The sequence below is a fragment of the Oryx dammah genome, unplaced genomic scaffold (genome assembly GCF_014754425.2).
Source record: "Oryx dammah isolate SB20612 unplaced genomic scaffold, SCBI_Odam_1.1 HiC_scaffold_19, whole genome shotgun sequence".
In the NCBI taxonomy this organism is placed as follows: Eukaryota; Metazoa; Chordata; class Mammalia; order Artiodactyla; family Bovidae; genus Oryx; species Oryx dammah.
In genome coordinates this window covers 4376244-4394963 of record NW_024070203.1, presented here as the reverse complement: position 1 = coordinate 4394963, position 18720 = coordinate 4376244, and the positions used below count along the sequence as shown (strand labels likewise).

General features: G+C 38.5%; 1 protein-coding gene across 1 annotated transcript in view; it reads left to right on the top strand.

Moving 5' to 3' along the window:
* Positions 1-382: 382 nt before the first annotated feature.
* Positions 383-18720, top strand: part of COL19A1 (collagen type XIX alpha 1 chain) — a 351927-nt gene continuing 333589 nt past the window's right edge. Inside the window, exons 1-6 of the mRNA XM_040262167.1 lie at positions 383-499; positions 1140-1298; positions 2809-3084; positions 10331-10411; positions 16994-17119; positions 18339-18374. Of these exons, the coding sequence (XP_040118101.1) occupies positions 383-499; positions 1140-1298; positions 2809-3084; positions 10331-10411; positions 16994-17119; positions 18339-18374 (795 nt within the window). The remainder of the gene's footprint in view (positions 500-1139; positions 1299-2808; positions 3085-10330; positions 10412-16993; positions 17120-18338; positions 18375-18720) is intronic.

Below are 18720 nucleotides of genomic sequence, written 5' to 3'. Positions count from 1 at the left end.
TCCATAAGTTTGGTTGTCAGTTTCAGTGGAGCTTGGTGTGATATTCCCAGTGTCTGACTCTTTGCAACCCCACGGACCGTAGCCCACCAGGATCTTCTGTCCATGAAATTCTCCAGGCAAGAATACTGGAGTGGGTTGACATTCCGTTCTCCAGGGAATCTTCCTGATTCAAGGATTGAACCTAGGTGTCCTGCACTGAAGGCACATTCTTTAACGTCTGAGCCACCAGGGACATCCCAGTTAGTAGTTACTATCTCAATATATGATATTTTATCTATATAAACAACCTCTGGCTGTGTAAGCCTCAAGAGAATTTGTATCTGCTACTCGTGATTTTTTAAAAGAAAAGTAAGATTCCTGCCTTGCAGAGTGTTTATATACAATGTGGATAAGTTTAAAAGTCAACGCGAAGGAATGTTTCTCCATGTTTTCCAATGAAAATCTAAATATGATATGTGTTCACTGTGAATTTTTTCCCCAAAGTTTCTTCACGGATCCAGTGAGACCAGCACTTTGAAACAAGATTGAGGCAAAACTATACTTAGACTGTCTTTAGGCTTCTCTCTGCTACCTAAGAAGAATTTGTGAATTTTTATTTCCTGTAAGAATAAAAAAATGAACTAAAATGCCTTTATGATATTTAGTTTCAGTCTTAAATTGATACCTAGGAAATCAGAATTAGGAATTTATTTTGCAAGAGTTTAATGTGGTAAAACATCTTTGGAATAATATACATGTAATTGTTAATAGTGCTCTTTAAAATCCCCTGTACTTCTCTCTACTAATTAAACCAGAAGTTATTATTTATTTTCTTTATAAGTGTCTACTATCTGCAAGACTGCAGTGAATTCCAAGATTCTCTGGGAATATCTTGTTGAGTAAAGGAATATCACCCCACAGTACAACAATCTGAAAGTTGCTCACTTTTACATACCTCAAGCTTTAGCAACACTTTATCAGGAAATTTATAAAAAGAGAAAGAACAGGATAAAAATTCCATAGTTGACTGCAGGTGTGACTGTTTCCGTGTTCATTAGGTAGATAACTGTAATGAGTTATAAATTCATTGAGAAAATACAGCTGAGATATTGAGTTGTAGAAACCTTCATACTGAGATATTCCGTCCTTGCCTCCTTCAGTTTCCACACAATGGTTCTTTGTTTTCCTCCCACAGTAAGATATTTCCCAAAGGCCTTCCTGAGGAGTTCGCCATAGCTGCCATGTTTCGGGTGCGAAGGAATGCAAAGAAGGAACGGTGGTTCCTGTGGCAGGTTTTAAACCAGCGTAACATGCCACAGGTAAGGGTGGAACCAGAGAAGTATGCTGATGAGTGTTCTCTCTTGAAACTGTGGAAATAAATTTGGGAGCAGACCTCATATCAGAGTATTCTTTTAGAGGAATCATCCACAGGAAATGCAAGTATTCTTAGAGTATGGGGTGGTGGGTGGTGTCTCACTGAGATACATAATTGGCTAGCCTGGTGGGTGAGACAAGATTAGAGTTTTTTTTTTTTTTTTTTTTCTGGATTCCTGTTTGTTCTGAAGACACTCAAACTGACTGCCCTTTTTTTACAACTGCTTCATTGACACCAAGTGCATCTCACTAACAACTTCATCTCCTATCATTTCTGATATCTCCTATCATATATTTAAAAGCCGTTGTTTCATCTGACATCCCTAAAGAATTAGGGAATGAGATATAAATATTGATTCCATCAATAGAAAGAAATTGAACACATGCTAGATGCTCGTTAGTGACAAAATAAGAAATTGGCAAAGCATGATTCCTGTTTTCAGGGAGCCTAAGGTCTGGGGATGCCACATTGGAGCACGATCGCAGGGTAGCAGTGGCCGAGGACAGTTTGGAGTTGGGTGAGAACTGTGGGCACGTGGAAGAGACAATGCCCCCAAGATGGGCCATGAAGGGAGCAGGGATCTAGGAACACTGGTGAGAGAGGTTGGTCAGAAAGGAAGGGAGCAGGTACTCCAGGGAGTGAAGGTAAACCTCACGGTTACTGATGGGTATCATCTGTCTGTGTCTATTTCTGTACATATCCATCAGAATGTTTTTATTACCATGTGTAAAATAGACTGCCACTCCAAGTGCGATGCATGATACAGGGTGCTCAGGGCCGGTGCACTGAGATGAACCAGAAGGATGGAGTCGGGAGGGAGGAGGGAAGGGGGTTTAAGATGGGGAACACGTGTACACCCATGGCTGATTCATGTCAATGTATGGCAAAACCCACTACAATATTGTAAAGTAATTAGCATCCAAAATAAATAAATTAATTTAAAAAAATTTTTAATGTTCTTCATTTTATTGATCTTTTATATCTGTTATTATAGTCACAATTTTATGATGGAAATATGACTTGAACAGGAAGAATATGTACTCTGTGAAAATGTATTTTCTCTGCACCATGCAAATCATCAAAGATTAAAGAGGTTGATCTCAGTTTCCATGCTAAGGGAAGTGATCATTTCGTAGTCTTTTTAAATTAGTAACATTTAATTCTTGAATTACTTATACAGAGTTTTTTATACACACACACACACACACATACTCCTAGATGTCCTCTGACAAAAAGAGCATACTACACTCACCAAATACCACATATTTAAATCATTTTTGTAGCTGGATGTTTACTGTTCTTTTGTGTTAAGAAATCTGATGGAAGCAAATGTCATTTAGAACATTTTACTGAGTGCCCCAGTTCTACTAACATGAAACCTGAGTTTTTATTTGTATCTTTAATAATTTTTAAAACTGAATTTCAAACATTTAAAGATAATTTGCATTTTGCAGGTTTCTGTAATAGTTGATGGTGGAAGGAAGGTGGTGGAATTGATGTTCCAAGCTGCCGAGGGAGATGTGTTGAACTACATTTTTAAAAATCAAGAACTCCGTTCTTTGTTTGATCGTCAGTGGCATAAACTTGGCTTTGGTATACAATCCCAGGCCATTTCACTCTACGTGGATTGTAACTTAGTTGCAAGTCGGCATACTGACGGAAAGGGTACCGTGGACTTCCATGGAAGGACTGTTATTGCTGCCCGAGCTTCAGATGGCAAACCTGTGGATGTGAGTTGTGAACTAGTAACTTATAAATTTAAAGAAAATGTCTTATTAAAACCTTTTTGCCTTTAATAGCTATATAAGATATTTCTTTCTTAACACTGCTTAATTTGCTATCAGATGTGTGGAGCATAGCTATGTATTTCCCGTCATATTTTCACCTATATTATTTTCTATCTGTTTTCACTTCTTTTTCTCTAGCCTGTGAATTTGAATGATCTAGGTAGTGCCTTAAAATAAAGTTATTGAAATTAAATGTTAGTAAAAATTGAAAATATTCTACAAAACTAAGCTTGATCTGGGCTTCCTAGGTACTTCAGATGGTAAAGAATCTGCCTGCCATGCGGGAGACCTGGACTCAATCCCTGGGTGGGGAAGATCCCCTGAAGAAGGGAATGGCAACCCTCTCCAGTATTCTTGCCTGGAGAATCCCATGGACAGAGAAGCTGGTGGGCTACAGTCCATGGGGTCGCAAACAGTCAAACATGACTGAGCAACTGACACATACATACACATAAGTTTGATCTAAGTTCATACACTTTGAATAGAAAGACTGGAAAAAGATGAAGTTAAATGGTTCCAGATTATCTGAAGTTTACATTCAAGAACACTAGGCTATTTATTCATCCTCAGATTCACAAGTGTTTGTATTGCAGACTATTTTTCATTAATTTATAATGGTTTTTCAGAGTTCTGTTGGATAAAAGGGGAGGGGAGGTATATCTAAATTTGATGACTTCATGTGTTCTTATGGGTGGAATGATGGGAAAACCCATACAAATAATCTGAGTGCAGACCACCAACAGGAATTGTTAACACAAAGCATTTCACAGTTAGATTTTATTTCAAAAGTATGATTTTGTGCAAGTACATGTTTGGCTAGCATATTATTTTTAAAAGTTTCTGTGGAAGCCATCAGAGATATATGACAGATAGATATAGAGACAGATATTACATATATATATATATATCTCCAGTAAAATATTATTTTTTAAGCTGTCTTCTCTTAGAAACAATGAACAAACCAGTGAGAATGTCTTAACTAGGGTTCACTGATGATTATTAAAATAGGATAGAGCAGAGGCCAGTTCTGGAGATAAGACATCTTGGCATCACAGAGAGTGAGCTTGCTTGGGGATCAGAAACATAGAGTTTTAAATTGTAGCTCATCCACTTAGCTTTTATGACCTGGTAATTTATCTTGTTCCTATTATTTTTTCTAAGTCTCAGAATCCTTAGTTATAAAATAATATTGATAGACTCACTGGTTATAATTTCATAGAGTATGTGCAGTATGAGGAACTAAAAAGCCTCTTGATGAAAGTGAAAGAGGAGAGTGAAAAAGTTGGCTTAAAGTTCAACATTCAAAAAACAAAGGTCATGGCATCTGGTCCCATCACTTCATGGGAAATAGATGGGAAACAGTGGAAATGGTGTCAGACTTTATTTTGGGGGGCTCCAAAATCACTGCAGATGGTGATTGCAGCCATGAAACTAAAAGACGCTTACTCCTTGGAGGAAAAGTTATGACCAACCTAGATAGTATATTGAAAAGCGGAGACATTATTTTGCAGACTAAGGTCCATCTAGTCAAGGCTATGGTTTTTCCTGTGGTCGTGTATGGATGTGAGAGTTGGACTGTGAAGAAGGCTGAGTGCCGAAGAATTTATGCTTTTGAACTGTGGTGGTGGAGAAGACTCTTGAGTGTCCCTTGGACTGCAGGAGATCCAACCAATCCATTCTGAAGGAGATCAGCCCTGGGATTTCTTTGGAAGGAATGATGCTAAAGCTGAAAGTCCAGTACTTTGGCCACCTCATGCAAAGAGTTGACTCATTGGAAAAGACTTTGATGCTGGGAGGGATTGGGGGCAGGAGGAGAAGGGGACGACAGAGGATGAGATGGCTGGATGGCATCACGGACTCGATGGACGTGAGTCTGAGTGAACTCCGGGAGTTGGTGATGGACAGGGAGGCCTGGCGTGCTGCGATTCATGGGGTCACAAAGAGTCGGACATGACTGAGCGACTGAACTGAACTGATCAGTTCTTTGTATATTCATTTATTTATTTATTTAGGGCCTGATATGCCATTCGATGGGCTTCCCTGGTGGCTCAGATGGTAAATAATTCTCCTGCAAAGCAGGATACCTGGATTTGATTGCTGGGTTGGGGAGATCCCCTGGAGGAGGGCATGGTAACCCACTCCAGTATTCTTGCCTGGAGAATCTGCATGGGATCACAGGGAGTCAGACACGAGTGAGCAACTAAGCACAGCACAACACATGCTGTTCAATCCTGGCATAAAAGACTGAACAACAACAACAACAAAGCCTACCACTCCTCTCTCAAAGGTCTTAAACTAAGTCTGTATCAGTAAAGATGGAATTAGTCTATGTCAGTAAATAGTGGCTGCCAGTAGTAATCATAGTATTAATTGACTGTTATGGTCAACACCGAAATCAGATTGATTATATTCTTTGCAGCCAAAGACGGAGAAGCTCTATACAGTCAGCAAAAACAAGACTGGGAGCTGACTGTGGCTCAGATCATGAACTCCTTATTGCCAAATTAACACTCAAATTGAAGAAAGTGTGGAAAACCACTAGACCATTCAGGTATGACCTAAATCAAATCCCTTATGACTATACAGTGGAAGTGAGAAATAGATTTAAGGGCCTAGATCTGATAGATAGAGTGCCTGATGAACTATGGACAGAGATTCGTGACATTGTACAGGAGGCAGGAATCAAGACCATCCCCAAGAAAAAGAAATACAAAAAAGCAAAATGGCTATCTGAGGAGGCCTTACAAATAGCTGTGAAAAGAAGAGAGGTGAAAAGCACAGGAGAAAAGGAAAGATACACCCATTTGAATGCAGAGTTCCAAAGAATAGCAAGGAGAGATAAGAAAGCCTTCCTCAGCGATCAATGGAAAGAAATTGAGGAAACAATAGAATGGGAAAAACTAGAGATCTCAAGAAAATTAGAGATACCAAGGGAACATTTCATGTAAAAAAAGGCTCACTAAAGGACAGATGAACCTAATAGAAGCAAAAGATATTAAGAAGAGGTAGCAAGAAAACACAGAAGAACTGTACAGAAAAGATCTTCATAACCCAGATAATCACGATGGTATGATCACTCACACTCACCTAGAGCCAGACATCCTGGAATGTGAAGTCAAGTGGGCCTTAGGAAGCATCACTACGAACAAAGCTAATGGAGGTGATGGAATTCCAGTTGAGCTATTTCAAATGCTGGAAGATGATGCTGTGAAAGTGCTGCACTCAATATGCTAGCACATTTGGAAAACTCAGCAGTGGCCACAGGACTGGAAAAGGTCATTTTGATTCCAATCCCAAAGAAAGGCAATGCCAAAGAATGCTCAAACTACCGCACAACTGCACTCATCTCACACGCTAGTAAAGTAATGCCAAAAATTCTCCAAGCCAGGCTTCAGCAATACGTGAACCGTGAACTTCCAGATGTTCAAGCTGGTTTTCGAAAAGGCAGAGGAACCAGAGATCAAATTGCCAACATCCGCTGGATCATTGAAAAAGCAAGAGAGTTCCAGAAAAACATCTATTTCTGCTTTATTGACTGTGCCAAAGCCTTTGACTTGTTTATCACAATAAACTGGAAAATTTTAAAAGAGATGGGAATACCATACCACCTGACCTGCCTCTTGAGAAACCTGTATGCAGGTCAGGAAGCAACAGTTAGAAATGGACATGGAACAACAGACTAGTTCCAAATAGGAAAAGGAGTACGTCAAGGCTGTATATTGTCACCCTGCTTATTTAACTTATATGCAGAGTACATTATGAGAAATGCTGGGCTGGAGGAAGCACAAGCTAGAATCAAGACTGCTGGGAGAAATATCAATAACCTCAGATATGCATATGATACCACCCTTATGGTAGAAAGTGAAGAACTAAAGAGCCTCTTGATGAAAGTGAGAGTGAAAAAGTTGGCTTAAAGCTCAACATTCAGAAAACTAAGATCATGGTATCCAGTCCCGTCACTTCATGACAAATAGATGGGGAAACAGTGGCTGTTTATATTTTAATTTTATATTTTATATAGTGGCTGACTAAATTTTTCTGGGCTCTCAAATCACTGTAGATGGTGATTGAAGCCATGAAATTGAAGGACACTTACTCCTTGGAAGGAAAGTTATGACCAACCTAGACAGCATATTAAAAAGCAGAGACATTACTTTGTCAACAAAGGTCCATTTAGTCAAGGCTATGGTTTTTCCAGTAGTCATGTATGGATGTGAGAGTTGGACTATAAAGAAAGCTGAGCGCCAAAGAATTGATGCTTTTGAACTGTGGTGTTGGGAAAGACTCTTGAGAGGCTATTTGACTGCAAAGAGATCCAATCAGTCCATCCTAAATGAGATCAGTCCTGGGTGTTCATTGGAAGGAGTGATGATGAAGCTGAAACTTCAATACTTTGGCCACCTGATGCAAAAACTGACTCACTGGAAAAGACCCTGATGCTGGGAAAGATTGAGGACAGGAGGAGAAGGGGACGACAGAGGGTGAGATGGTTGGATGGCATCACCGACTCAATGGACATGAGTTTGGGTAAACTCTGGGAGTTGGTGATGCACAGGGAGGCCTGGCGTGCTGTGGGACATGGGGTTGCAACGAGTCAGACACAACTGAGCACCTGAACTGAACTGAACTGAATGACGACAGTCCTAGGCAGACCTTTCAGAAAGGTCTCTCCAAAGTCAGCGGAGGAAGTGGTCTCGGCAGCTAAACCTGAGACATGACTTCCAGCAGTGGGACCAGTGTAGATAGATAGGAAATGATCCTCAGGGAATTCTGAGGACAGTAGTAGGGAGTGATGGTTGCTCTTGCTGGAAACACTGCTGTTGAGTGGAATCTGATCTCCTGATGGCTAGTGAGGGCAAAGTGGGGAACCGCGGGAACCAAAGAGCTTTAGGATTAGGATATAAATGCCTAGCCTTTAAAGGAGAGGCTGCAATGAGAGAGGAACAAGTTATTGCAAGAGTGAGTTCTGGCTCAGACCTCTGCTCTGGAGATTGAGTATTGTGTCCCATGTTTCATTAACTTCTTACTTAAGGGAACAATCTGAGACTAAAGAATATCTCTGTGTGTCCTGATAAAAAGATACAGTGTGAACATTGTAGTTTTACAATGGTTTTATGGTTTAATGTTCGTAAACCATAAGTGAAACTTAAGTGAATCTTAGTGAATCTTAAGTGAATCTTAGTTCACTTAAGAATAATATTAAGCCATTATCACAATGATGGAGCTTTTAAAAGAGATATTCACTATTTAAGTTGGGCAAGTAAAATAAATTTTATTTTTCAAAGATTGTTAATCCTACTAAAACTGTAAGTGAACTGATTATTTTTATCGTCTCCATACAAACTCTGTGATTTATAAGATCTGTTGTCATGTGAAAATGTTTTGTTTATTCAGAATGTAGTTTATTGATAAAAAAAACTTCTAGTGATTGCATTTTATTGCACGTGTACTACCCATGTGCTTTTGTGTAGAGAAATAGGTGACATAACTGATTTTTTTAAAAAAAGTATGTTTTAGAATTCCCTGTGACCGAGTCAGTGTATTCTTTTTATTCTAAAGCACTGTGTCAGTGAAAGATTCTAAAGTAACTAATGAATTAAAAAAGCACAATTAAGCTAGTCTGATTGTAGTTTCAGTGTCATAGGTACTTTATTAGGTTCTAATCCATGAAAAATTGGTCATCTATCTTCAGTTAAGTAAAATAATTCATGTGAAGGCCCTAGAACAGTGGATGATACATAATAGAATTTCAGTATTTATTGACTATTCAGGCAACAGTGTTGATGGTAAATTAGTTTTAGTTAAGGAAAATATTAATGTGAGTCTCCTCATTCTTCATTCTATATAATGGGTATGTTACTGCCTGATGTTTCATTAGACTATGTAAGACAGTGTATTTAAACTTTATACATAAAAGCTTACTTCAATAACCTTGGGAAAAGTTATAGAGAAGAAATCATTATGTTTCATTTTTCATTTCATCTCAGAATTTTGCATTGGCTGCAAATCTTAAGCTGCTCATGAATCCGAAAGATGTCTGGCATTCTTAATGCTTTTTATGAGCTGAAATGATTCTGTTCATTTCAGTGTAGAGAATAGTTATGGCTTTTTTCCTCCTTTCTTGCTTTTTTGGTGTTGGGGTAGAGATTCAGAGCTAACCACAGATATTTGCTTTCTGCTATCATAGAATTAACTCTTATGTTATTACAGTTGGGTCTCACTGTAGAAAGTAATGATCTCAAAGAAATACATAATCTATCTCTGTTACATTAGGATACAGAGAAAGAGGGGGAAGAGAGGAGAGAAACAGAAAGATGGGGAGGAGGAAGAGAAGTCAAGGGGGGAAGAGGTTGTTTATAGCCTATATTATATGTCAAATCATCATATGATTAATTATTAATAAATTATTAAATTTGAAACCATAGACTAATTTAAAACAGTGCCTCTGCCCATCTATCATATTGAAATTTTGTCAATAGTCTGTACCATTTGCTTTCTCTGATGTGGTTATTTGACCTTGCCTTTACAGGAATGATTGCACTTTCCTGAAACTACTTTTAATTTCATATCCAAATGCCAACAGATGTGAATTTGCTGAGCAAAGAGAAGAATCAATTATTTTTGCAAAAAGATTGTGAGTCTTGGTCAGGAGTATGCCATATAACATAAAATCCATAGGTATTAAACAGAATCCATGAAAAATAGATAAAACTAAATACTGTTTTTTCCCCCACCTTGGGAAGTGAGCATCTGTTTTAGTCTCTCAAGTTGGAGGTCTGGAACTTCAGGTAAAGGCTTTTCCATCATGAGCTCATATCTTTTACTTTACTTTTTCTCCAGAATTTTTTTACTTTGAAATATTCCTCATTTTGTGAGCATACTTTATTGTGTGCATTGTCTCTAATTAAATACTTCTTTTTCATGGTTTGAAACAAGGAGCCAAGAGTTGCAATTGCTCTTATCAACTGATTTTCTTTACATATAGATCTGTCTCAAAAACTGGGTCCATTACTGTTTCTCAAATCGTCCATAAAATCATGAATCCTAAATGAAATAAAATGCAAAATATCTGCCAGTGATTTATTTGTATTAACTTATTTTTTTCTTTCCAGTTAACATCATTCTTAAATGCCCGAATGTGATTTTCAAACAACATTAATGATATGTCTTTTTACTAATTTTTTAATAGATTGAACTTCACCAACTTCAGATCTACTGTAACTGGAACTTCATAGCCCAAGAAACATGTTGCGAGATATCAGACATTAAGGTAAGTTCATTTTCTGGTGTGTGAAGACCATAGAAGGCCAGTTGCCTGGGCTGTAGAGTCACAGGTAGGGCAGCCCAGAATGTGTGCTGTTAAAACTAGTTGAGCAAATAGTTCTGAGCCAGAGACCCCTCTTGAGGCCTTCCCATCATTTCTGGCCACCATTTTAATCTCAGTGTTTTATCGCAAACTTCAGGAATAATATGGCCTTACTTTGGACTCAACATGAGTAAAAGAGAATCCATCCATGCCTTTATTCCTAAACTATGTTCTGACATGTTCTGACGGAAGGATCATCGTTCTCCAGTTATAGGGGTTTTACATCTGTGATCATGTTATTCTTACTCACTTCTCTCTTCCAGCCTGCCACCCATTCTGGGCAGTTTTCCTTTGTGAGAGATTTTTTTCCAGTGCATCTTCCCCTGCTCCTGTTTCTGCCTTTACTTCGTGCCTAGACTGTTGCATTATCATGCCATCAGCCTTTCCCATCCCCAGTACAACCAGAATAAGTCTCCAAATCACTGCTTTGTAGATACATTTACATTCTTCCACGGAACATCTGTTATTTGAAAGCATTTATCTTTTGGACATTGTGCTAAGAAACCAGGCTAGCTAACATGAATAAGGCGCATTCCCTGTCCTCTACTCATCCCACTGTCCAAGCCTTTGGTCACTCTCTGTTCACAAGTTATACATTCAGTTTCTTAGCCTCTAATTCTTAACATCCTCCACCTAACTCTACAGCTATTGCTTTCTCGTACTAACCTTTCATTCAAAAAGTACTCAGTTCAGTACTTGAGGTATCTCTTATTGCAATGGCCATGTGTGCACCTTATATCATTAGATATACTTGTATTTGTTTTTAGTTTATTCAACTACCTTTTAAATTCATTGACGGGATTATACTTTTGTATGCTTCTTTTATGATTCCTAGTGCTTTGCTTGTAAAAGGGGTCAAAACATTGTTTCTTGACTGTGGTTTGAAAGGGATTAATTCTAAGAAGTCTTTAACAGAAAGAATATATAAAAAGTAAAAGCAAAACGTGAAAATATTATTCTTTGTGTCAGATTTCCCAAAAGTTCCACACTTAAACCATTGAAAATAAAATTTTATTAATAATTTCATAATTAAAAATGTTTTAAACTTTTATCACTCACTTTGGTAGTAGAATAATAATGTGACCAACTGACTCAAAGCATAGCTAAATCTCTAAAAATTGTATATTTTGCTTATGTAACATGGTTTAATAAATTGTATATCCAACCTAGTTCATGGCTCTCATTTCAATGAAAGCCAGCCAAATATCTTTCTATAAATATCTGAAAAGATAATTTAGAATGCCAATATACAGACTTGAAATACCTAGACTTCCTGGAGCCACACATTTAAATCTTGAAGATGTGAATTCTCCAAAAGTTTTCTTTCATTAATTATGCTTCTTTTATGTGAGAGCTCTTAAAACTAATAATTTTCCTTGATTGAAAAGTAATGTAATGATTTTTTTATTATTGCTTCATTTTCTTTTTTAAAAAATTTTTAATTGAAGGATAATTGCTTTACAGAATTTTGTGGTTTTCTGTCATACATCAAGAAGAATCAGCCATAGGTATACCCATGTCCCCTCCCTCCTGGACCTCCATCCTATCTCCCTCACCATCCCACCCTTCAGCCTGTTGCAGAGCCCTACTTGAGTTTCCTGAGTGACACAGCCAATTCCCATTGGCTATTCATTTTACATATTTGTAAATTTCTATGTTACTCTCTCTATACATCTCTCCTTCTCCCTTCTCTCTTCCCACCATGTCCATAGGTCTGTTCTCTGCCTGTTTCTCCACTGATGCCTTGAAAATAAATTCATCAGTGCCATCTCTTCAGATTCCATATATACGTGCCAGTATCAGTTCAGTTCAGTCATTCAGTTGTATCTGACTCTTTGGAACCCCATGAGCCGCAGCACACCAGGCCTCCCTGTCCGTCACCAACCCCCAACATCCACCCAAACCCATGTCCATTGAGTCGGTGATGCCATCCAGCCATCTCATCCTCTGTCATTCCCTTCTCCTCCTGCCCTCAATCTTTTCCCGCTTCAGGGTCTTTACAAATGAGTCAGCTCTTTGCACTAGGTGGCAAAAGTATTGGAGTTTCAGCTTTAACATCAGTCCTTCCAATGAACACCCAGGACAGATCTCCTTTAGGATGGACTGGCTGGATCTCCTCGCAGTCCAAGGGACTCTCAAGAGTCTTCTCCAACACCACAGTTCAAAAGCATCAGTATACAATATTTATATTTCTCTTTCTGACTTACTTCTGTCTGTTTCGTCCACCTCATTAGAACAGATTCAATTGTGTCCCTTTTTATGGCTGAGTAGTATTCCATTGCATATATGTACCACAGCTTCTTTATCCATTCATCTGTCAATGGACATCTGGGTTGCTTCCATGTTCTAACTATTGTAAATAGCGCTGCAGTGAACACTGGGGTGTATCTTTTTCAGTTTTTATTTCCTCAGGGTATATGCCAAGGAATGGGATTGCTGGGTCATATGGTGGTTTTATTCCTAGTTTTGTAAAGAGTCTCTGTACCATCTTTCATAGTGGCTGTATCAGTTTACATTCCCACCAGCAATGCAAGAGTGTTCCCTTTTCTCCACACCTCTCCAGCATTTATTGTTTGTAGACTTTTTGATGATGGCCATTCTGACTGGTGTGAGGTCTCATTGTAGTTTTGATTTGCATTTCTCTTATAATGAGTGATGTTGAACATCTTTTCATGTGTTTGTTAGCCATCTGTATGTCTTCTTTGGAGAAATGTCTCTTTTGGTCCCATTCCCACTTTTTGATTGGATTGTTTGCTTTTCTGGTATTGAGTTTATGAGCTGCATGTATATTTTGGAAATTAATTCTTTATCAGTTGTTTCATTTGCTATTATTTTCTCCCATTCTGCAGATTGTCTTTTCACCTTGTATGTAGTTTCCTTTGCTGTGCAAAAGCTTTTAAGTTTAATTAGGTCCCACTTGTTTTTATTTTCATTACTCTAGGAGGTGGGTCATCTTGCTTTGATTTGTGTCATCGAGTGTTCTGCCTATGTTATCCTCTATAAGTTTAATAGTTTCTGGTCTTACATTTAGGTCTTCTAATCCATTTTGAGTTTATCTTTGTATATGGTGTTAAGTGGTGATCTAATTTCATTCTTTTGCATGTAGCTGTCCAGTTTTCCCAGCACCACTTATTAAAGAGGCTGTCTTTGCCCCATTGTATATTCCTGCCTCCTTTGTCAAAAATAAGGTACCCATAGATGCATGGGTTTATCTCTAGGTTGTCTATCTTGTTTCATTGGTCTATATTTCTGTTTTTGTGCCAGTACCATACTCTCTTGATGGCTGTAGCTTTGTAGTATAACCTGAAGTCAGGAAGGTTGATTCCTCCAGCTCCATTCTTCTTTCTCAAGACTGCTTTGGCTATTTGGGGTCTTTTGTGTTTCCACATGAACTATGATTTTTTTTGTTCTAGTTCTATGAAAAATACCAGTGGTAATTTGATAGGTATTGCATTGAATCTGTAGATTGCATTTGGTAGTATAGTCATTTTCACAATATTGAGTCTTCCTACCCAGGAACATGGAATATCTCTCCATCTGTTTATGTTGTCTTTGATTTCTTTCATCAGTGTCTTATAGTTTTCTGTATACAAGTCTTTTGTCTCCGTAGGTAGGTTTATTTCTAGATATTTTATTCTTTCAGTTGCAATGGTGAATGTCATTGATTCCTTAATTTCTCTTTCTGATTTTTCATGTAATGATGTTTTGATGTACCTAAATATTATATTCTTGACCAGCAATCACTCCATCTTGAATTATAAGAAAATTGTTTAAGGAAATAGGCAATGCATTCAATGGTATGATTTGATAATTAAAAGCAGTGACATGATCCCACACATGAAAAAATCATGTTTTAAACAGATTTAGTTTTAAAGAGTAGAAAATAAGGTATGAATTCATCTCCAAGCTTGGAAAAAATAATACAAGACTTCTTCTTTTTCTGCTCACAAGTATTTTTGGGCAACATTACCATTCAGTTCAGTTCAGTCACTCAGTCGTGTCCGACTCTTTGCGACTCCATGAATTGCAGCACGCCAGGCCTCCCTGTCCATCACCAACTCCCGGACTTCACTCAGACTCACGTCCATTATATTCATGTTAAACAGGAAATAGAATGTGCTACATTTACATTTAATGGAAATGTATGTTTGGGAAAGCTAATTCAGTACATCTGCTATAATTCTGACATCAACTATATATTTTTTTAATATTTGAACTTAGGAAGTTTTAATGTACTTGCTTAAAAATCTAATTTTGTCCTATAATTTCAACTCAGACATCCTTTCTGTTATTAATATTTTATAGCATATTTCAAAAGTGAAATTATGCAGGATAATCTATAAATATATTTCCTTGCTGCTATTAATTAGATTTTCTTTTTCTAAAGCAGTAAAGTTTCATGACTACAGACCTAGACAGAGAGAATGAAGAATAAATAAGGAGAGAAAGAGAAAATCAGCAACATTTGTTGAAAATAAATGAGAGAGATTATTAAAATGTTGAAGGCTAATTAACTGTAATGAAAACCAGAGGTTTTATGAAGAAAGGGGACCTTACTTGTATGTCTTATGTTCCATGTTGGCACTTTTTTAAACATGTGGGCAGCTTTATAGTGAAGCCTGAGACATGTTTTTAAAGTCATTTAAACCCCCAATGTAAAGTAGTGAATCAGTTCTCCAGAGCAAAACTGTGAGCTTTGACTGCATCTCGATTACCTTAACTGAACCCATGGGACACAGGGCAGGACTTGGCTGCAAAACTGTATCAAATCATATGAGATAAATGGACTGTTTTAGTGATAGAACAATCAAGTTTACTGTCTTCAGATTTAATGATTAGCTATTTAGTGGTTGACATTAAATTTCCAAGTCTATAGTCTAAAAATCACATTAGAATTAAATACACAGGATTATCACTAAAACAGTCCATTTATCTCATATGATTTGATACAGTTTTGCAGCCAAGTCCTGCCCTGTGTCCCATGGGTTCAGTTAAGGTAATCGAGATGCAGTCAAAGCTCACAGTTTTGCTCTGGAGAACTGATTCACTACTTTACATTGGGGGTTTAAATGACTTTAAAAACATGTCTCAGGCTTCACTATAAAGCTGCCCACACATTTCAAAAAGTGCCGACATGGAACATTTGGACTCTGAGGGAGAGCGAGAGGGTGGGATGATTTGGGAGAATGGCATTGAAACATACATACTATCATGTAAAAAACGAATCGCCAGTCTATGTTTGATGCAGGATACTGGATGCTTGGGGCTGGTGTGCGGGGATGATCCAGAGAGATGATATGGGGTGGGAGGTGGGAGGGGGGTTCATGTTTGGGAACTCATGTACACCCATGGTGGATTCATGTCAATGTATGGCAAAACCAATACAGTATTGTAAAGTAAAATAAAGTAAAAATAAAAATTAAAAAAAATTATAGTTTTTCTGGGAGCTATTTTCTTATAGTGTTTACTGTGCTCAAAACATTAGAATGATACCCATTTTTCAAATTTTTTTTGTTTGAAAAGCAATGTATGTTTCCTATATAAAATTTGGAAAATATAGCCACATTCAAAGAAGAAAGTAAATATCAACTGTGATCTCACAGCGATAAATAACCACAGACAATATTTTAACTTTGTATCCTGACAGTACTTTCCCAGGCATATATAATTGTAGTATATAAAGTAATGTGTGAAGCCTTCCCCCTAAACTGTGAATTCAGAGATATGAAATTGTAAATTCATGAAATTGCAGATTCAGAATTACAACCCTGAATGTAGATTCGGACTCTTGTAAATGATGTTGAGGGGAAAGGAAACACTTATCTTCTTCAGATGCTCCATTTGGGTTTATTTTTTGATAGGAAAAAAGTTCATTGCTTTGAAACCAAATTTTACTTCAAGTGGCCCCACATGTTATGAACCCAGCGGAGAAGTGATAAAAGTCATCACTTTGTTACAGGGAAGATTTTAATAACTTTATAGAACAATGGAATGGAATAAGATATACATATTTTGAGTAAATATATACCACCTTAGAGCATAAAAGAGTTTATTTTTTACTTTTATATGTCTTTATCATCATCTTGTTGAAGTAAATGTTTTAAAAGTTCGAATTACATTCTTTTTTCCTAAATTTGTTTCCAGAACACATCTATCAGTGTTATTTGTGTAAAGCATTTCACTGTAACAATTCAGTTCTTATAAATGTTTGATGTTGCTGTACTTGTCATAAATTCACTTTAGAATTTCTCACCAAACCTGGCATTTTAATACAACTCTAGTGTGTTGTCGTTGTAATAGATACTAGGAGGCTAGTGAAAGGGCAAAGTCATTATGGACTTTCACATGCTGGTGTGAGCTTTTGGTTGTTAGAAGGAAGTTCTTGCAGGTAAACCCAACCACGCCTAGTTTGGTGGGAGTCAGTGCTGGGAATGTCACGGTGTTTGGAATTGACTCTGTATCCTAAAGCCTCTTTCTGGATTTCAGTGCCCAGAGCAGCCTGGCTTTGGAGGTACTGCAGCATCACCAGCACCTGCTCATGCCAGCAGAATGTCTGCATTTTTGCCAGCAAAGCAGGAACTCACAGACCAGTGCCAGTGCATGCCACACAAGGTATGCTCGCCTTCACCTGTGCCCACAGGAAAGCCACTCCACACTGTGAGCCAGACCTATGTGTGGCCCTGGTGCACAGAACGCAGCTTGCCCTCTAGTGCGAGTTGAATCAGGTGCCTGGACCCCTCAGTCCCTGGGGGAGTTAAAGAGCAAGGCTTGGGTTTAGGATCCCCTGGATTTCAATTTGGATAGTTCCGAGGTCATCTGACCTTCTTTCCTGGGTGGGAAGTAGAATGAAAAGAAAATAAAGGGAGGAACCACCTGTATGACAAGTTATGTATGAGGATGAAACACACGCCAGGAATAGACTTCAGTCATGGAAATTCTGGAGAAGAAAATGGCAACCACTCCAGTACTCTTGCCTGGAAAATCCTATGGATGGAGGAGCCTGGTAGGCTACAGTCCATGGGGTCGCAAAGAGTCAGACACAACTGAGCACTTCACTTTCACTTATGGGAATTCACAAGTTGAGGGAAACACAGAGCCTGCCCTTCAACACATACCCAAAGGTATTCCACATGCTGTGTTTCTGTCTTGTGGAGACTGTATCTGTCCACTACTCCAAATACCCACTCAGATTTCCCCTCTGCTGTGAGTTGTATGGGGAATGCAGAAGGGCTGTTATTGCCCAAAGAATTTGTTTTGCTTGCCCTTCCCTGGCCAGGAAGCCTGAGTCCATTGAGGGACACGAATGTCTTTTGTGGATGTTAATGGCATTGTGACACCTGTCCTTGAAGTAGGCTGAGTGAACTCTGGACAGCTTCCCCCTATACCAGTACCCAAGGGTAGGAAAACTTGCCCTAGCTCCTAGAGGTCTGAGGTGCTGTGACTTCTTGCATGCTCAGGCTCAGGGCTTCCTGTCCTGGCTGGAGGAGTGGGGAGGAGGGTAAGTTAGAAATTTAAAGGAACCTTACATTTCCTCTAGCAACCAGTACTACAGTGTGAGCTCAATGAGAAAGGCTATACGAGGTATAGGGGGCATGGAGGAGAGTGCATATCCCAGCCCATGACAGGTCTCCAGAAGATGATGCTGGCAGGTGTTTGGAAGAGGTGGGTAGTGAACCTTTGATGAGGGCGGAAGAGACTCCCTGCAGAGGGGTCTGCATCAACTCCCAGGAGAGCACAGCTTTGTCTTACTATTGTCAGCTGATTTATAAACTATATGTATTTAGTTCAGTGTGACAGAATATGTGTTAACACAAAATTCATTTCTGCTCAGGGAGAAGCAGGCTCACCTGGACAGAAAGGAGAGCAGGTAAGACCCCACTGAATGCTGTCGGGATGAAAGAGGATGTGCTCAAAGGTGACTTCAAAATTGTTTCCATCTGATTTTTTCTGCATCCCACACAAATGTGCATTTCTGTAAAAATCTATTGAATACATTTAAGTGCTGGTTATTGAAATATGGAAGACTGTATCAGCATGTAAATCTGTTTTTGCATTCCTAATTAGGCTTGTCTATTCTCCTGCTATGCAGGAGATCTGGGTTCTATCTCTGGGTTGGGAAAATCCCCTGGAGAAGAAAATGGCAACCCACTCCAGTACTCTTGCCTGGAAAATCCCATGGATGGAGGAGCAAAGAGTTGGAGCGATTTCACTTT